General features: G+C 57.7%; 7 protein-coding genes across 7 annotated transcripts; 5 read left to right on the forward strand and 2 right to left on the reverse strand.

Annotated features, from left to right (window-relative positions):
- Positions 1 to 918: 918 nt before the first annotated feature.
- On the reverse strand, positions 919 to 1198 carry J7T54_005551 (uncharacterized protein; the record flags this gene model as incomplete). Its single annotated transcript, XM_051503982.1, has 2 exons — positions 919 to 993; positions 1055 to 1198. 2 exons carry the CDS (start codon positions 1196 to 1198, stop codon positions 919 to 921), a joined length of 219 nt encoding a protein of 72 aa, XP_051364378.1.
- Positions 1199 to 2479: 1281 nt separating this feature from the next.
- On the forward strand, positions 2480 to 4014 carry J7T54_005552 (uncharacterized protein; the record flags this gene model as incomplete). Its single annotated transcript, XM_051503983.1, has 2 exons — positions 2480 to 2598; positions 2655 to 4014. 2 exons carry the CDS (start codon positions 2480 to 2482, stop codon positions 4012 to 4014), a joined length of 1479 nt encoding a protein of 492 aa, XP_051364379.1.
- A 22-nt stretch (positions 4015 to 4036) lies between these two features.
- J7T54_005553 (BUD22 family protein-like protein) lies at positions 4037 to 5356 on the reverse strand (the record flags this gene model as incomplete). The annotated part of the gene is made up of 1 exon (XM_051503984.1): positions 4037 to 5356. One exon carries the CDS (start codon positions 5354 to 5356, stop codon positions 4037 to 4039), a length of 1320 nt encoding a protein of 439 aa, XP_051364380.1.
- A 301-nt stretch (positions 5357 to 5657) lies between these two features.
- J7T54_005554 (uncharacterized protein) lies at positions 5658 to 7281 on the forward strand (the record flags this gene model as incomplete). The annotated part of the gene is made up of 5 exons (XM_051503985.1): positions 5658 to 5745; positions 5814 to 6363; positions 6420 to 6442; positions 6497 to 6685; positions 7193 to 7281. 5 exons carry the CDS (start codon positions 5658 to 5660, stop codon positions 7279 to 7281), a joined length of 939 nt encoding a protein of 312 aa, XP_051364381.1.
- Positions 7282 to 9213: 1932 nt separating this feature from the next.
- Positions 9214 to 10274, forward strand: J7T54_005555 (uncharacterized protein; the record flags this gene model as incomplete). The annotated part of the gene is made up of 2 exons (XM_051503987.1): positions 9214 to 10166; positions 10226 to 10274. The coding sequence occupies 2 exons, from the start codon at positions 9214 to 9216 to the stop codon at positions 10272 to 10274; spliced, it is 1002 nt and encodes a 333-aa protein (XP_051364382.1).
- Positions 10275 to 10947: 673 nt separating this feature from the next.
- On the forward strand, positions 10948 to 13461 carry J7T54_005556 (DNA repair protein-like protein; the record flags this gene model as incomplete). The annotated part of the gene is made up of 1 exon (XM_051503988.1): positions 10948 to 13461. One exon carries the CDS (start codon positions 10948 to 10950, stop codon positions 13459 to 13461), a length of 2514 nt encoding a protein of 837 aa, XP_051364383.1.
- A 1262-nt stretch (positions 13462 to 14723) lies between these two features.
- Positions 14724 to 19589, forward strand: J7T54_005557 (ABC transporter A family member-like protein; the record flags this gene model as incomplete). Its single annotated transcript, XM_051503989.1, has 1 exon — positions 14724 to 19589. The coding sequence occupies one exon, from the start codon at positions 14724 to 14726 to the stop codon at positions 19587 to 19589; it is 4866 nt and encodes a 1621-aa protein (XP_051364384.1).
- Positions 19590 to 19704: the final 115 nt, after the last annotated feature.

Raw genomic sequence — 19704 nt, forward strand, 5'->3', positions numbered from 1 at the left:
CGTCAATCAAGGGTCCGGAGAGAGCTCCACTATCATGCGCATGCAGTGCGTCGCTCCACAACACACCGCCGGGGGAGTCTGTCCATGGAGAGTAAAGTGAGAACAGTGCGCATTCACGAGACAAGCATGGTCGACCAAAGGGGCCACGTCGTGCATGCGGTATAGTCTGCTGGCATGTGTAATGCAGCCGTACCTAACGAACTGTCGAGACAGATGGCTGCACGCACCGCCAGTCGCAGATCCCGACGGTGCTCAGTGACGGTGACGGTGGTCGGTAGCTCCAGTCGGTCATCCGACGACGGCATCCATAGATTGGGGGGATGGCATGCTGGCAGCAAGCGCCATTGGCAGCCCATTGCCAACGTGGCTAGCAGAGCCAAGGCATCACTCTTTTGGACTGCAGTCGAGATTCAGCGCTCACCACGGCGACTGGAGGGTGGGCCCGCGACTCACGTCATGCGTAAAGTCCCAGTCGCTGCCACTTGTGGCGAGGCGCCTCGAACCCATGCATCCGCCCGTCGTCACCGCTTCTCCCGCCCACGCACAATCCCCAACACGGGACCGGCGCAACTCAACAAGCATTGTGTAACGATGAGTATTGTCATATAATTGTAATGTAGGAATAGATATGCTACCGACCGTGCGCCCCCAAAACGCCCGGCATCCGTGGATAAACCTATGATACAAAGTCCTGCTCACGCCGCCGATTACGCCGCTCCGGCTCCAAATGCCTTGTAATGATGATGATGATGAATGTCCATGGCCTGCCGAAATGGAAGACCGTCTGATTAACTCGCTTGTCGTACCGAAATTGAATGGGACCGTGGAACAGTCTAGAATAATCGACCTGGGCCGGACCACCTGCGACATGTAGCACAGCCCTGCTTGCATAGTGTGGTAGTGATGCAAGGTTGTTCTTCACACGCCACGGATGACCTGGGTGCGCTCGGACTCGAGTTGAGCGGCGTTTCGCTCGTGGGATTGCTTCTTGCACTGCGGGTTGTTAGTGTCATGATGCTTGTCGTGATGCGAGAGCAAAGGAAAGGGTACATACGTCCTCGAGGCCGCTGCACTTGTGGTCTTCCAAGAGGCGGTGCTTGCCACAGAAATGCCCGTTGCAGAAGCCGCAGTCGCCGACGATCCGCTGAGCAGGCTCACGGCACTCCTTTGCGTTGCACCTGAGACGCTTGCCGGCCATGGTGATGAAGCGGTCGAAGAAGGTGGCGGTAAATAGGTTTCGGTAGTAGGCAAGTGGGCGGGCTGATAAGCGAAGTGTGATGTGGTGGTGAGACCCGTCGAGGCGTCAGGAGGCGAGAGCAAGCAGTTCAAGTCGGAGTGTCGAGGAGGAAGAAAGGAGGATGAAGTTTAGGAGAGACTACTGAGGACGGTTGAGGAAGTCTGGATCAAGGCTGCAAGCAACATGCGTCAGCTACCGTAGCCTAGTGACCGGGGGGCGTGGGCGCCTTTATGAATGTGTGAAGCGAGCCGCCGGATGGGGATGACTGATGCATCGACGCTTGCTGATTCAGGCACCATACATCCACCCCCCGACCAGCTTGCGGCCGGCTCCAAGCCTCCAACGGTCATTTGTCGACAGCAGGCCGGCCGTCTCCAGATGGCCAACAACTGAACAAGCATGAACGTGATGATGGCGGCTGGGGCCTTTTGTGGGCCTAGCCGGCAACTTGCCTCCAGGAAGCGTGTGGAACCATGAAGAGACTGTGACGGACACTGATGATTCCAGCATGTGCATATGCATTTTTTGTCGATCTTGATTGGGAATCAGGTTTGCCGCGCACAGTTTCACATCCCAACCTCAATCTGCTTGCTGCTTGCTGCCCAGCGTCCGAGACGACATGGAGGCAGCCCTCCAGGCTCCATCCGAGGCGCTCCGAAAGCGGTGGCGCGGGTGGATCTGGGTCATGGACTCGCCGCGAATATGTACACGTAGATGAGGTTGGACCCTGAACTGCTGGCCCTTATCGTTCAACACGATGTGTTATCGTACGATCCGTCGACTGTCCACCTTATCATCTGGATTGATACCTTATCATTCGGTGTCATCTGCTGTCTGCAGCTGCACGGATAGCTGAGCGCCAGACGCAGGCGCACTGTTGGCGCAGCGCAGCGCTTGACTTGGCGACGAACTGCGAAGCGTTGAAGTGTTGAAGCGTTGAAGCGTTGAGGCACTCAGCCTAATCTCCAATGGGCACATCGCGACCCAGCTGCTCAGACACCTACTGCTACGTAGGTCTTTTCTTTTCCAGTAGGGTCGACCACACAGTTACTCGACAATACGTAGTACTTACGTATATGTGATTCCTCCTTCATGTCGCTTGTTTGTTTCGAGGCTGTAGTAGTGTTGCATGGCTGCATCTGGAAGAAGGCCTGGAGTCGATGACGTTGGGCCCAGTCGCCTCATCAACTGCGTCATGTTTTCACCTTGCTGACAATCTAACACGGACGCTCACTTCCCACAATGGCGCTGACCAACGTTCCTCCGGCATACGCAGCCATTGGAGTCATCCTGTTGTTCCTCATTACTACCCTGACATCCTCTCGTGGCCCTAGGATCACGCGCAATGGCAAAGCATTACCGTATTTACCCTTGCGAATTCCACTGGTTAACACGACGACAACTAAGACACCTGCAGAAAACCACCTAATACGCTACCCTTTGTCGGCAATGGCATCCTCTTCCTGAGGCCTCGCCAGATCTTGTTCTCCTGGTTTACAAAGTGTGTCCATCAACATGGGCACACCACCCTCCAAATCACCGTGCCATCCCTGCCGCCCGGCGTGATCATCTCCTCGCCAGCCTGTCTAGACTACGTTTTCAAGCACGAGGGGCTCTTTGAGAAAGGCAGCTTCTTCAAAGATAGGAGCTGGGACCTGTTTGGCAATGGCATCATCAACACCGACGGCGAGGCGTGGCGAGTCCAGCGGAAAGCAGGGCTGGGGTTCTTGAGCAAGAGCAACCTCAGGATCCTCACCGATGTCGCACTGCCCAGATTTCTGGAGGAGGCTTGCGAGATGCTGGATGCAGCGAAGGAGGTGGACCTCCAGGAGGTGATTCACGAGGTCACCACCCAGATCATGGGCCGGATGGCGTACGGACGGGAGATGCACGCGGGCGACGACTTTACGCAGGCGTTTGAGTACGCCTCGGGCAAGACGGCGGAGCGGTTCCAGAACCCGCTCTGGTGGTGCACCGAGATGGTCACGGGCCAGAAGCTGCGGCGGTCCATTCGGTTGATCAAGCAGTACGGGGAGGGCCTGGTGCGGAGCGCCATGACGGCGCGCGACAAGGGCGTGGCGGAGGAACAAGATGGCGTGGACGGCCTCTCGGGCAGCCTGATCAACTCCCTGCTCGATGCGATCCAGGATGAGACGCTCGTGGCAGACTCGGCTCTGAATTATCTGAGTGCGGGGCGGGACACGGTGGCGCAAGCCTTGTCGTGGACCTTTTACCTGCTCATGCGGCACCCATCCGTCACCGAGAAGCTTCGCCAAAGCCTAGAGGAGGAGACTGCGGAATCGCCGTACACCCTGGCCGTCTTCTACGAGGTGCTGCGGCTGTACCCGCCCATACCCTTTGAGATCAAGCAGGCGCAGCAGGAGACCACCCTGCCAGATGGAACCTATCTGCCCGCGACATCAGTGGTAGTGTGGTGCCCGTGGGCGATGAATCGGTCAAAGATCACCTGGGGTCCGGACGCGGCCGCGTTCCGACCGGAGAGATGGCTCAATGAGCATGGGCATCTGATCAACCGGAACGCAGCCGAGTTCCCCGTCTTCAACGGCGGTGCGCGTCTCTGTCTGGGAAAAAAGATGGCCGAAGTCATCGCCGTGCAGGTCATCACCTGCCTCGTGCCGCGATACGACTTTGCCCCCGCATATACGGGGGAAAGAGTGAGCCGCAGTAGTCTGACGCTGCCGATGGAAGGGGGCCTTCCTGTATTCCCGAAAAAGCGAAGAATAAGCAAAGAAGAAGGGCTCAAGGGGGTATATTGAATAAACTAGTAGATTAAAATACCTAATCGAAAGTGATCTTGGACCCAGAAAACGCCAGTTGCTTCTTCGCCTCCTTCGCCTTCTTGGCAGCCTCCCAACTGGGATGCAAGACTCCCGTATCATCTCGCGTCTTTGGTTTCGGTGGCGGCTTCACTGGACGATCGGTAGCCGTGCTCCTATCTCGCGGCGGCCCCTTGGGACCCTTCTTCCACGGCGTCCGCCGACGGCCGTCACCGTCGACGGCACCTCGTTGCAGATCCCAGCCCGCGTCGCGACCGCCCTTTTGTGCCTTCTGCTTGGCGAGGTGCTTCGCCTGGCCGCCGTACTTCTTCTCCGCAATGGCCTGGCGCTGCTTCTGCCCGAGCCGTTTCTTGGGCGGGGCAATGTCAATGTCCGACGCCGACTCGGAGCCGGACACGTAGCCGCCCATCAGGGAGGGCAGAAAGGCGGAGGATGTGGTAGGCTTTGGTGCCGGCGCAGCTTCCTTCTTGGCCTTTTTGGGTTTGGGTGGTGGAGGGGACGGAGATCTGGAGGCTTCTGGTGCCGTCACGTCGTCGACGTCGGATTCGGAGCCAGACGAGATGTCGTCGAGGTTGACTTTCTCGGTGCCCTTGAACCGGGCGATCGTTTCATCGTCCAATTCTGATTCGGAGTCTGATGAGCCACCCAGCAGGTGGTCGTACTTTGAAAGCTCATCCTCCTCCTCACCGAGGTCGAGGTCATCCTCGTCGCTGCTCGCGTCTCCCTCGGCGTCCTTCTTCTTCGACTTCGCATCGATCGACGGACCAGGCTCATCGACATCGCTCTGGAACCCCTCAAAGTCTGTCACCTCTTCGTCTCTTTCCTCATCTGGCATGTCAACCTCCTCCTTCTCTACCTTGACCGTCTGCTTCTGGCCCTTTTTCGGCGGCGGCGGGACCTCTAGCATAGCGCACACGATCCGTATCGCCTCATCCACGCTCGCCTTGACATCCTTCCTGTTGAAGAGGCCACTCGTTACGTTGTGCAGCGCCGTCTTCTCCTCCCCCTCGAGCTCCACCTTGGGCACGCCCCGTCGCAGCTCCTCCGGCAGATCCCCCCGCGCGCTGATGGCCTTGACCTTGAGGAGGGACGAGGCCAGGTGGGCCTTGGCGGTGGTGTGGAGGTCAATGGTCTTGAGGACGGCGATTTCGCGTTCGAGACGGGCCTTTTTCTCGGGCGTGACGTCGGCGTCCCGAAGGCGCTTGGAGAGGCGTTGGCGTTCGAAGCCCTTGGCGGTCTTGAGGGCACGGGCGATGAGGGTATCGTGTTTTTCGAGGACATCCGAGAGGGTAAGCTCCGAGGCGCGCTTGCGTTTGGGCATGATGGGTGTTTGGGAGGGACGGTTGGTTGGTCTGGAAGTTGCTGATGGTGATGCTGCGCGCTGGAAGAAATTTGGAGTCTGTAATTCTTGGGTGCGAATTGAGAGACCGCACTGTGACAACCGGGGCCTATGCACGGTGCACAAGACAGCCCTCGTGAGGTGTTAGTGGGGTGTATCCATCAGAGCGCGGGGCACGACCAAGAACATCATCATCAACTTCACTTCACATGTCTATCTTCTTTCCATGTACATATTTTGTAGGACATAGCATTAGCCGACTGAATTCTTTCATACACTCACAATGAGCTCCTCCAATGTCAGCAACGTCTCGGCATCTGCGCTTTTCAACGTCAATGGCCTTGTCGCCCTCGTCACAGGTGGAGGCTCAGGTTAGTGAACGTAGACTCATGTGTCTTTTACTCGTCCACCGGGAGAGCCCAGCACTGACAAATCCCAGGGATCGGGTACATGATTGCCAAAGGTCTCGCACATAACGGCGCCTCCAAGGTGTACATTGTCGGCCGTCGCCTGCCCCTGCTGGAGAAGGCCGCTGCGGACCTTGGCCCCAACGTGTCCCCGTTACAATGCGACGTGACCTCCAAGGAAGACCTCCAGCGCGCGGCCAAGTCCATCACAGATGATACCGGCTATCTCAACCTCCTCGTGTGTAACTCTGGCATCGGTGGTCCGCAGGTGTCGCCTCTCACGCCCGAGACCAAGCTCGAGGACTGGGCGGACCAGAACTTTGCGCTCGATTTCGACGACTATGTCAACACATTCAAGGTTAACGCGGCGGCTGTCTGGTACACCACCATGGCGTTTCTCAAGCTTTTGAATCTGGGCAACCAAAAGGGCAACGTGACGCAGAGCTCGCAGGTCATCGTGACGAGCTCCATTGCCGCGTACAACAAGAAGGCCCCGGGGGGTTGGGCGTACGGCCAAAGCAAGGCGGCAGCGACACTTGCCGTCAAACAGCTCTCCGTGGCTCTGCCACAATGGAACATTCGGTGAGCGCCTCCCGTGAATGTCGCATTCTACACGCTGATTACTGATACGGCGCCAGGGCCAACTGTATAGCGCCAGGACGTACGTCGTAACTTTCCCGGACCTAACAGTGAGCGCGATAGCTGACGCGAACAGTCTTCCCGAGCGAAATGTCGGAGCCTATCGTGAAGCGCTACGCCGGTTCTTCAGGGACACCCGGCGCTGTGCCGACGTCCATGATCCCCATTGGTCGCATGGGCAGCGAGGAGGATATGGCGGGCACGCTGCTATACTACGCCTCGCGCGCGGGCGCCTACACCAACGGCGATGTCATAGTGGTCGACGGTGGGCGTCTCAACACATTTCCCTGTGTAAATTAAGCGCGGCTGACCATGTCGCGTGCACGTCTGGTGGGACAAGATACAGGCACACAAGCACTGCTGCAGACGAGTACCTCTCTCGCTAGGACGAGGCAGTTCCATACGAAATGGCGATGACTTTGGGACTCTGTCGTACATCAAGCAAAAGGTCTGCTGTTGGGTTGTTGGGCCTCTGTCTTTGATTTGCAGTTGGCGGCAGTAAGCCTCAGATGGCCATAGTGTTCAAGCGCCATGCAGCCGCTGGCTGGTGAAGAGACGCCAACCCGGAGATTCTCGGCTGTCGACGGTAAATGTCGAGGGAAGTTGCCAGTAGTCCTGGGTCCAACCTGAGCCACCAGACTCCAGATGTTATGCTTGTCATCAGCGTCAGTCTATCTCGAGTTCCCCGAATCTACTCAACTACAAAAAATGAACACAACTAAAAATGTATCTCAATTACATTACTGCGATCACGGCTGATTGTCCTGGACAGATGCAGAGCCCGTCGTTCCGGCCGGACCCGTCTCCACCATAGCCGGCGTCCCGGAGCAGCTGCACTTGGACCGACCGGCCTACGTTTAATTAGTGAATGGTGAAGTGGGTGCCAGGGTGTCCTGGGGCTTGGCTCGCTCGGCGTCCTGGAATTCTTGCCGCTCGGGGTCATGATCGAATCTCCGAAACTTGCTGAAACAAATTAAAACAGCTCATCAATATTGAGCAGGTGCATGTCGGATACGTGGCCGAGGACTTGCTGATGGACGAATGGTGGCCTTGGTGGAGGCAGGCGGACGGACGGACAGACTGCCGCACCAGACATTCGTACGAAGGGAAAGGCACTAACCACAGCGGACTCGACACTGTAGCACGGGACAATTACCTGCCGTGCACACTGCCCTGCACTGACCGCATGCACCCCCATCGATCGAGCTTCTCTGTGCTGTTGAGTCCAGTCTGTCCCGTCTGTGCCGTCTGTCCAGTCTTGATGATGAAATGTAAGGTACTCCAATTGTTCCGTCGACTCGGCGCTTCCCACACGGGCGTTGAAGGAGTACAAAGTGACCTTGCCATTTCGTCTTCCCCAACACTAGCGCACGTCCATCATTGACCCCGGGATCCGCCGTCTTTCATGTGGCGGTGATCCCCAATGCGAGGACGATGGCCAGAAGTCAAAATGGCCCTCGTCGTCGCTCGACCGCAACCCCGCACGCTCGACAGGTCACAGTCACAGAGCATCCGGGACATACGCAAGGCACGGCATCGCTGAGCAACCCTCCTCTGTTCCGGGTGGTGTGCGAGGGCGCATCACGACTGGATGGCGGTCCAAGGCCAGAGCGAATGCTACCTGCCACCGCGGTACTCCCACGGCCTATGCTCGGAATGGCTGAGAGGAGGAGAGGAGGAGGAGAAGCGCGCGAAGCTCAGTGTTCCCCTCATGAATACCTAGATAAATGAGATGATGCGTGCCCTCCTCTTCGTGTTCCCTCTCTACTGCATCGTTCGAATCTTCCTGTCCTGCGTCCGTCCGGCCTCGTTCCTGGGTATCCGACAGGTATCCGATAGCCACTCACTTTTCCAAGCGACTCGCCTCTGCTTCCAACGTATTATTGCCAGCCCGGCGTCGAAAGTGGATACTCGCTGTACATCCGGGCGTTCCCTGCTCTTCACTGCAGCCTTGTCGGTCGGTTGTCGCCAGTCTGAGCGTGCCATCTCTGCCTCAGACCTTTCTCTAGCGCTGGAGTTCTGGTTGATTGCCACGGCAAGCCACGTATCGTACCCTGCAAAAAGCATTGTTTCGAGATTCAAAAAGAGCACGCGACTCAGCATTCTCTGTTGGGGAAAACCAAAGTTTTCTTTTTTTCCAAGGATATCCATCGGCATCGGTGAGTTTGACCATCTCGTACCTCGTCATTGGCCTCATGTCAGCCGGGTCCAGTGACAGTCCTTCTCTCATGCAGCAGATCAGATCCACTTCCTGTTCCGTCCGTCGGTCCAAGTTGACTGTCAGTTGCGTCTGCCCCATTCAAGACACGCCTGGGCGACGACGGGCATGCCAAGCGGTCCCTGCTCGCTCGCACGCCCGAGCCAGTCTACTCGGATCTCGTCGGCACTCACAGTCTCACCCCAATCATACAACCAATCCTACCGCCTCGCGCGGCTAGCTATTCCAGCCATTGTTAGTCGGTTACTGTACGTAGCCAGGCTACCAAGCTAGCTGCAACCCCGGGCTCGGCTCATTTGTCCGTCAATCATCATTGTTCACATGGACGTGCCCTGGCCAAGGGCGCGAGGAATTCTCGCGGCCAATATCTGGCCCACGGGACGGCAGTGGCTGCGGCGATATTTAACATGACCATGGCGTCCGGGTAGCTCTGGAACCCTTTGGCTGACCAAACACAAGATTCAGTATTCCAGTATAGGCTTTCATCCAAGACCAGACCAACGGTACACTAGTACCGGAGGCCTTTGCATACCCGACCGAAACCTACGAGACCCTCGCTTCTCAGCATTCACAGCATGACCACTGGGAGCTTGAAGCAGGCGGCTGAATCAGCTCGATCCAAAAGCTCCGAAGTCATGGGCGCCGCCAAACGCGAGCCGGCCTCCGTGGCCACGGACCTCCTCCACACGCCCTTTATGCGCGCCGCCCTGCCCTTCATCAACGGCGGCGCCGCCGGCATGGTCGCCACGACGGTCATCCAGCCGGTCGACATGATCAAGGTCCGCATCCAGCTGGCCGGCGAGGGCACCTCGGGCGGTCCCAAGCCTACGGCCCTCTCCGTCACCAGACAGATTGTCGGTAGCGGCAAGGTCTTGGACTTGTACACGGGCCTGTCTGCTGGTCTGCTCCGGCAAGCCGTGTACACGACGGCCAGACTGGGTTGCTTCGACACCTTTATGGGAACACTGACACAGCGCGCCAGGGACCAGGGGCGTCAGATTGGCTTTGCCGACCGCGCAGGCGCTGGTCTGGCGGCCGGTGGCCTAGCAGCCATGGTGGGCAATCCAGCCGACCTGGCGCTCATCCGCATGCAGAGCGACGGCCTCAAGCCCCTCGCCGAGCGAAAGAACTACAAGTCCGTCATCGACGCGCTCTCCTCCATCGCCAAGAACGAGGGCGTCGCCGCGCTCTGGTCCGGCGCCGCGCCCACCGTCGTCCGCGCCATGGCCCTCAACTTTGGCCAGCTGGCCTTTTTTAGCGAGGCCAAGGCCCAGCTCAAGGTCCACACGGACCTCTCGACCCGGACCCAGACCCTCAGCGCCAGCGCCATTGCCGGCTTCTTTGCCAGCTTCTTCAGCCTGCCGTTTGACTTTGTCAAGACGAGGCTGCAGAAGCAGCAAAAGGGACCCGACGGCAAGCTTCCCTACAAGGGCATGGCCGACTGCTTCCGCAAGGTGGCCAAGCAGGAGGGCGTGCTGCGATTCTACCGCGGGTTCGGAACGTATTACGTCCGCATCGCGCCGCATGCGTGAGTCTTTTCCCTCTCTTCACTGCTCTCGTCGACGCAGCTAACGAAGTCGTGTGTAGGATGGTGACGCTGATCGTGGCAGACTATCTCGGTTTCCTGACGAAATAATGGCGTGTTTACTGACGGGGAGGGAATTTATCGTGATGACCATGGCGTTCTGGAGTGCTTGCACGTTGGGATTGTCATTAGTATACCAGAATTGGACTCTCATGGCAGTGTCTCTGCCTTTCACCAAGTTCCTTGAATATGATTCTCTGTTCTTCGTCCTGACATGGCAATGGGTGAAGGGAGGGGAGAAGTGAAGACAACGTTTGTTTGAAGCAGCGACCGTGATCTTCATGATCAACACAGCGCATAGGAATTTTTTGGTGCATTTTGACAGGCAAGAAAAAGCAAAAGCAAAAAGCCATCCACAGGGCAAAAAGAATGTGCCCAAACCCAGACTCGAACTGGGGTTTCCACGGTTCCGAAATGATCCACAACGTGGTGCCCTAACCACCTAGACTATTTGAGCTTTGTGATCAAGAGATGGTAGGGATGGTCAATTCAAACACTATGTACTCTACACCGGGAACCTTTGAGCTGAATTTGGTGGTAGTCTCCATTCTCACGCCGGTCAGGTGACTTCGTGATTGGACTCGGACGTGTCCGTGTGGATCCCCAGCGGCAGCTTCAGATGACCGCGGATCGGCACCACGAAGCGACGTCATAGGTAACTTGCACGCGCATTTGATACTCCCATCCACGCCTCTTGGTTTGCGCGCCTGCAAGCTCAGTGGCAATGGCCCGACCAAAGCGCGGCGCAGGCAAGATGGGGGAGTCAGACATATATGGGGATATGCTGGCGGAGGCCGGAGTGTCCGCTCACGCAAGCACAAGTGAGCGCCCCTTGAAGCGCCGGCGCGCAGGACCCAAGACGGACGACGTTGATGGCGAGACCAAGGACGTCAACTCTTCTCCAGCTCAACTGGAGCATCAGAAAAACCCCGATGTGAAGCAGGACGATGCGCCAGCACCCATGGTGCAGACAATGGAACGGGAGTCGGATGACGATGACGATGAGGACGAGGACATGGAGTTTGAAGACGTGGAATTCGAGGCCTGGCTGCAAGGCGATGCGAAACCGTTGCCGGAGCCACAAGCTCCACAAGATCTGGAACTGAACCTCACTGCAGCCATGACGCCAGCGAAAAGGCAGATTGAACGTCGCAAACCGTTGACGAGGGAAGAAAAGGAGCGACGAGCGCATGTTCATCAGACGCATCTGCTTTGCCTCCTCTCTCACGTCGCGAGACGGAATCACTGGTGCAACGATCCCAAGGTGCAGCAGTCTTTGCAAGCGCATCTTCCGGAGAAGATCGTCACGTTGCTCAATCCCAGCCCGAACCTGTCGCAATTTGGTCGGACGGAAAGCCTGAAAAGAGGGCTGGGCGAGTTGGACAAGCTGTGGAAGGCCAAGTTTGAGATTACGGAACGAGGCATGCGGAGGGCCCTCTGGGCCGAGGACGTCAATCAATTACAGGATGTACGTATATCTGCAGACCCCGAACCTACGTTTACCTTTGCTGATGGTAGTCGGCAGTATGAACTGCCAGAAGACATGGAAGTCTGCCATGATCGAGAGGACTTTCGCGCGGCGGCGAGAACGCTGCAAGGCTCTAGAGACGTTGGCGCCCAACTCTACTGTGCGCTCCTCCGGAATGCTGGCGTCAGGGCGCGACTTGTCTGCTCGCTGCAGCCATTGGCCTGCATCTCAGGTGCACCAGCCTTGGCCAAGCCCAAAAAGGGCCTCGCGACGGCGAGCCTATCGAAGGAGGACAGGGTGCGAGCTTCGATGGCGAACCACGAGAAGATGTCAAAAGCTGCGCGACACGAGATCACCGCTGCGGCAGGGAGTCCCACGGCTCGACGAAGACTGGGCCATCCAGGGGCTGCGTCCTTCAATTTCGAGAGTCAAGTTGGGCGGTCGCAAGACAAGGCAAAAAGCTCCAAGATCAAGACTCCCAGGACCATACGCGAATCACCGTATCCCATCTACTGGGTGGAGATTCTGGATGTCGGGCATCAGAAGTGGCAGCCTGTGGATGCGGTGGTCACGCACACGTTTTGGAAACCAAAGGCCGTGGAACCGCCCATCACGGACAAGGAGAATGTGCTGTCGTACGTCGTTGCTTTTGAAGGCGACGACACGGCACGGGACGTCACGCGACGCTATGCCAAGGCCTACACAGCCAAGACACGGAGACTACGGGTGGAAACCAATGTGCAAGGCGGCGACCGCTGGTGGCGCAAAGCCATGAGACCGTTCCGCCGCAGGAGACCCGAGAACCTTGATCAGATTGAGGATCAGGAGCTGGCGGGCGCGGAGGCGCGTGAGCCCATGCCACGCAACGTGCAGGACTTTAAGAACCACCCTGTGTACGCCCTGGAGCGCCATCTGCGGAGACATGAAGTGCTCCTGCCGGACGCCACACCGTCGGGTACGGTGGCTGCAGGTACCAAAGGTCCGCTGGAGAAGGTTTACAGGAGGAAGGACGTGCGCGTGGGTAAAACGGCCGACAAGTGGTACCGCAGCCAGGGGCGTGAGGTGAGACCACTGGAAATCCCTGTCAAATGGCTACCCAAACGCGCCCGACCCCGGGGTCGCTTTGGCGGCTTGGACGACGACGAGAACGAGGACGAGGACGATGACGATGGAGGACAGAATGGCGTGCCGATATTCACGGTCGATCAGACGGAGCCCTACGTACCGCCAGTCGTGAGGAACGGAAAGGTCCCGAAGAACAAGTTTGGGAACATCGACGTCTACGTCCCGAGCATGGTCCCCAAGGGCGCCGTGCACTTGCGGATGGAAGAGGCCGCGCGAGCAGCGCATATCATTGGGGTGGACTACGCGCCCGCCCTCACCGGGTTCTCCTTCAAGGGCCGGACCGGTACGGCCGTGCTCACGGGCATTGTCGTGGCAGTGGAGTACGAGGAGGCTATCCTTGCTGTGGTTGAGGGTCTCCGGGACCTTGCAGACGAGGCAGAGGAGGAGCGCAAGCGCCTGGTTACGATGCGCTGGTGGCGCCGCTTCATGATGGGGCTGCGGATACGAGAGAGGGTGTGGGCGGGTGTGAGCGAGGAGGAAAGGCGGGAGGCGGAGAGGGATGCATTGATGAATGCGGAGATGGATGAAGACATGGCGGACGACGAGAGCGATTTGACGGAGGAGTTTGACATGGAAGTGGATGGCGATGGCGGTGGGGGGTTCTTGGTGGACGATGATGAGGGAGGAGGAGGGTTTATCCCGTAATGCAGCCTTGTTGACGATCTCAGGGGTAATTATGCGTATGTACTCTCGGCTCCACACGTGCATCAAAGAAAAGCGAGTCCAGGACATGACTACCTCGAATGCTTTATTTACGTCCCGTGTTCCTCCAGGAACGCACTCCCGTGAAGCCATGAAGACCCGAGGTAGGATTCGCTATGCACTGGTGTGCACTGCAAAGAGCACGGCTACTTCATCCGCATCATTCATCCGAGGACACTCGCTACGTACCTCATCACTTACAGTGGAACCGGGCCCACCGTGGCACGGAGACGGAGCAACTCCATTTTCTGTCTTGTTGTGAAGAGGGACCACGGGCGGAGCTCGCACACTCATTGACCCCGAACCCCGTACCGGTGAGGCAGGGATTGACGCGGCTAGGGGCAGAAGCTTATTTCCCTAGTGCTGTGCCGCGACTTCTAGCGGTCATGTATTCTGAACTACCTTGTGGATACGTACCGAGTACGTACTGTAGACTGGAAATCTGGCAATGGCTGCATCATCAAAGGCGAAGCAACAGTGGAGCCTAGACAAGTCAGCACCAACACTTCTACCTGATGATGCACTGCGTGAGCAGCAAGCAACTGGCTCTTGATGTCGATGATGTGACCATCTGTAAGCGCTACTGTTCATGGGTGCTTACGAGTAGTCCGTCGAGCAGCCACGCGGCGCGGAATGCCACGCTGTACTTGTACCGTACCTACGTGCACACGTGTGGCCGGCCTCACTCACTCACTGTCTCAGCCGCCCAATGCGCAGCAAGCGAGGAGGCCCCACTCGCTACGAGTGATCAATCTCACTATTATACGCGTATTCGCAGACTGGCGCTGCTCTTGGCTTGCACGAGTCGCAAATCCCGTCCCGCAGGCGGACGTGAATGGGCGGAGTGCAAAGTCTATTGCGTAACGCCCAGGACTCCCCAAGCCCGCCAAGCTGGAATGAGCCCCACATTGTCGTGGACATCACACAACACTGCCTCAAACCTCACGCGCTGAACTGAACCTCCTTCAATCTTTCACGTCTGTGTTCCTACCACGACCATTTAGCTATCTACACATTTAGCGGCCGTCTGTCGCCCACACTGGCCCTCGCCGTACCATGTTGTGTCCTTTCTTCACGCACTATCCAGCTCCTCACTATTTTCATGTCTGAGACGAAATAGAGGTCCAGCAAGTGCATTCAATACCGACTGTCCTTTCTCCCTCTATACGATCTGGCCTCGCGCGCCCGCGCGCAGACCCGTCGCCATGTCGATCGTCAAACAGATATGGACGCTCATGAAGAAGAACTGGCGATGTAACGTCCTGCGCCATCCCGTCGTCACCATCTTCATGGCCTTCTTCGTGCCCATTGTCCTGTCCGCCTTCTTCAGTTTCGCCCGGAACCTCTTCGTGCCCCCCGCGACCTACGGCATTGGCGAAGCCCGCCCCATACGAACACTCTCCGATGCCCTCTCGACGGGCGTGAGCAGCGGCCGCGACAAAATCGTGCTGGTGAACAATGGCTTGACGGGGGGTGACATTGACCGTGTGCTCGACAGGCTCGAGACACAGATTGCCGACGCGCACGATGGCGTTCAGACGGTTCGCCTCGAGGACGAGAATGCTATCGCGGGCGAGTGTCGCAGCACCCTTCGCGGCGTCACCACGTGCTTCGACGCGGTGGTCATGCGCGCCTCCCCCGACGAGGGAGAAGGTGGCTTCTGGAACTATACCATCCGCTCGGATGCTGCCTTCGCACAGAGCGCCCTTGAAATCGAGGCCGATTCTGGTGGCAACCCGCAGCAAATCTACCTGCTCCCCATGCAGCGCGCAGTTGACACGCTTATTGCCCAGCTCGACGACGCTGATGCTGAGCCGTTGGCGGACACTCGTGAGCTGCCCTTTACCAGTCTGACCTCGGAGGAGCGCGACGACGAGATCCGCCGGCTATATGCGCGATCTGTCATCAACTTTATGGGCGTTGTCTTCATCGCGGCTATCATCTGGGTCACGTACCATCTGACGGGCTTCGTCGCTACCGAGCGCGAGAGCGGCATGTCACAGCTCATCGACGCCATGATGCCCGTCCGCAAGCAATGGATGGCCCTGGCGGCACGCATCGTCGCGCATCACCTTTCCTTTGCGCTTGTGTACGCTCCGGCCTGGATCATTGTCGCGCCCATTGTCCGCTCGGGCGTCTTTGCCCACACCAATGTCGGCGTGGTCATCATCTTCGTCGTTCTGTCTGGCCTGGCCATGACGTCCATGTCCATCCTCTACGCATCCTTCTTCAAGCGCGCCCAGCTCAGTGGCATCACCGCCATCCTGGCCAGTCTGCTGCTCGGCATCCTCGCGCAGTCCATCACCCAGCCCAGCACGACCATCGTCGCGGTCTTGTCGGTGCTCTTCACTCCTTGCACTTTTGTGTACTTTGTGACGCTGATGGCTCGCTTCGAGAGAGAGCAGAGGGCCACCAGTCTCACTGCGATCCCCGACCAGACGCCCTGGGAACTTCCGGGCATCTTCTTCTGGATCATGCTCGTCATCCAGATCTTCGCGTATCCCACCATCGGCGCCATCATTGAACGCTCGCTTTACGGAACGACGACAAAGGGACGTCAACTCCAGTACCCAAACTCCGGTACCGACACTCTTGGTGATCACGCTGTTCGTCTGGAAGGGTTTTCCAAAGTCTACAAACCCGGTTTCTTCTCCAAGCTCTTTGCGTCCAAGTCCAAGCCTGCCCACCCCGTCGTGGCTGTCAACGACCTCACTTTCAATGCTGGAAGGGGCCAGATCGTTGCTCTTCTGGGTGCCAATGGTAGCGGGAAGAGCACCACGCTCGATGCCATTGCTGGCTTGAACAAGTTGACCGAAGGCACCATTACCATTGATGGTACAGGTGGCCTGGGCATTGCGCCACAGAAGAACGTGCTATGGGACGATCTCACCGTGGAAGAGCATATCCGCATCTTCAACCGTCTCAAGAGCCCTAACGCGGTAGCCAGTCGGGATGAAAACCTCAAACTTATTGAAGCCGTTGACCTGACAAAGAAGAAGAAGGCCTACTCCAAGACGCTCTCTGGCGGACAAAAACGCAAGCTGCAACTGGGCATGATGTTGACGGGCGGCAGCGCTGTCTGCTGTGTTGACGAAGTCAGCAGTGGCATTGACCCCCTGTCGCGGCGCAAGCTGTGGGACATCCTGTTGGCTGAGCGCGGTCGACGCACCATGATCTTGACCACCCATTTCCTCGACGAAGCAGATCTCTTGGCGGACCATATCGCTATCTTGTCCAAGGGAAGCTTGAAGGCCGAGGGATCATCCGTCGAACTCAAGGATCGGCTAGGCGGAGGGTACCGTGTCATGGTCCAGAGGTCGCCCGATTTGAAGAGTACACCTGATGTCGAAGGCGTCCGCAAGAAGGTAACCCTCGACCTCATCACCTACATCTCTCCTTCATCAGCCTTGTCCGCCAAGGTCATCAAGGAGCTCGAGGCCGCCAGCGTTCCTGATTACCGCTTCTCGGGCCCCACCATTGAAGACGTCTTCTTGCAGCTTGCTGAGGAGATCCGCGATGAGGAGGCCTTCCGGTCCACGGACCGTGGCATTGAGTACAACGAGAAGAACTCCAGCGACGATCTCACAACAGATTCGCCAACGGGTCTCAAGCTCACCGATGGCCAGCGTGTGGGCTACGTCAAGCAAACCATGATTCTCTTCATGAAGCGCTTTACCATCCTCAAGCGAAACTACTTGCCCTACATTATTGCCTTCCTGCTGCCCATTATCGCTGCCGGCTTGACATCTCTCTTCATCCAGAACCAGGACCCCCCTGGCTGCTCGCCGTCGGACCAAGCGTCTGATGAGGGCACACAGGATGCCTTTAGCCAAAGTCGGGAAGAAGACGAGGCAGGGCCGTCGTTTCTCATTGGCCCCACTGCCCAGCTCTCTCTAGATATGATTCAGCGCCTGCTATCTCCTCTGTTCAACAGCTCCGGCAACAGCGGTACCAGTAGTATGGGTAACAGCCCCTTGAGCAACGTGCAGACCGCCGATACATACGATGACTTTGTGAACTACATCGAGGCCAATCGCAAGACTACCAGCACTGGTCTGTGGCTGGGCGATGACAATACGGCTCCCACAATCGCTTGGGTGGCCAACCTCTACGTCACGAGCCCTATCCTCGCCCAGCAGTTCCTTGATATCATCTTGACCAACACCACCATCCAGACGACATGGTCCCCCTTCGACGTGCCGTTCAGCCCGCAGACAGGCGACTCGCTGAATCTCATCGTCTACATGGGCCTCGCTCTATCATGCTACCCTGCCTTCTTCGCCCTCTACCCCAGCAACGAGCGCCGTCGCTTCGTCCGCGGTCTCGAGTACTCAAACGGCGTCCGGCCTCTCCCTCTCTGGATCGCCTACCTCCTCTTTGACTTCATGTTCGCCCTGGTCAGCGCTGCCGCGGTCACCGCTATCTGGGCCGGCGTCTCCAATGTCTGGTATCATATCGAGTACGTCTTTGTCGTCTTCTTCCTCTATGGACTGGCGTCGATCCTCCTGGCGTACAACGTCTCCCTCTTCACAAAGACACAGCTCGGCACCTATGCCTGGTCGGCCTGCATCCAGCTCATCGGCTTCCTCGCCTATCTCGTCTCGTACATGTGCATCACAACCTATGTGCCCGTGCAGAACATTGACAGCAGCATCCTTATCGCCCATTTTGTCATCTCGGCCGTGGTGCCCATCGGCTCTGCCACGCGTGCACTCTTCTTGGCTGTCAATCTGTTTTCCACGGCGTGCGACGGGAACAGCGTTGCCTCGGATCCTGCTGGTATTTTGTACTATGGCTCGCCTATCCTCTACCTCATTGTGCAGTGCTTCCTTCTCTTTGGTCTTCTCTTGTGGCTCGACTCGGGATCTTCGGGGTCCTCCATCCGTCGTCTCTTCCACAAGGACACTGTCGACGCTTCATCAGAGGGCTCGGACGAGGAAGTGAACAATGAGCTCACGCGCGTCACCTCCTCTGGCGTCGACGAGAATGGTCTGCGTGTCATGCACCTCACAAAGGCCTTCAAAAAAAATATCGCCGTCGACAATGTCACCTTTGGTATCAAGCGTGGGGAAGTCTTCGCTCTGCTCGGTCCCAACGGCGCTGGCAAGTCGACTACCATCTCATTGATCCGCGGCGACATTAAGCCCTCCCGCAACGGCGGCGACGTCTTTGTCGAGAATGAGTCCGTCGCCAATGCCCTGCCCGCGGCCCGTCGCAATCTTGGCGTGTGTCCCCAGATCGATGCCATGGACCACATGACCGTCAGGGAGCACCTGCAGTTCTACGCCAAGGTCAGGGGCATCCCCAACGTTGACGCCCAGGTCGCCGCTGTCCTTCAAGCTGTCGGTCTCGAGGCTTTCAGCACACGCATGGCCCATGCGCTATCTGGCGGCAACAAGCGCAAGCTGTCCCTCGGAATCGCCCTCATGGGCAACCCCACCGTCGTCCTGCTCGACGAGCCCTCGTCCGGCCTCGACGCTGCGTCCAAGCGTATCATGTGGAAGACGCTGGCTGCCACTGTGCCGGGGCGGTCCATCCTTCTCACCACGCATTCGATGGAGGAGGCCGACGCGCTCGCGGGCCGTGCCGGCATCATGGCCCGCAGGATGCTCGCCATGGGCACACCTGACGATCTGCGCCATCGCTTCGGCGACGCTCTGCACATCCATCTTGTGCACCAGTCGGCGCCGCGCACGACGGCCGCGGAGATGGACAAGGTCATTGCCTGGATCAGAGAGACCTTCCCCCAGGCAGACGTCGAGGACAAGACCTACTACGGGCAACTCCGCTTTTCCATCCGGGCCAACGACGTCCTCGCCTCGACGTCGGGACGCACGGCCGCCGAGATTGCCAAGCACGACCACATTGATCTCAGCAACAGTGCCATTGGCCACCTTGTCGTGCTGTTGGAGGAGAACAAGGCGATGCTGGATATTGGCCATTACAGTGTCAGCCCCACAACCTTGGACCAGGTCTTCTTGTCCATTGTTGGTCAGCACAATGTCAAGGAGGAGGGCTATCATGACGAGCCTCACAAGTCATTCTGGAAGAAAATCATGCGGAGAAAGTGAATTTTTGGACTGTCTTTTCGAACCATATTCCCCCCTTTGTCGCTGATCTGCTCTGCTTTTAACACAGCTGGTGGCTGTTTTCTTCATATTTATATATATATTTATATACATATAT

This window comes from Emericellopsis cladophorae (assembly GCF_022114955.1).
Source record: "Emericellopsis cladophorae strain MUM 19.33 chromosome Unknown NODE_7_length_695568_cov_118_814649, whole genome shotgun sequence".
Taxonomy (NCBI): Eukaryota; Fungi; Ascomycota; class Sordariomycetes; order Hypocreales; family Bionectriaceae; genus Emericellopsis; species Emericellopsis cladophorae.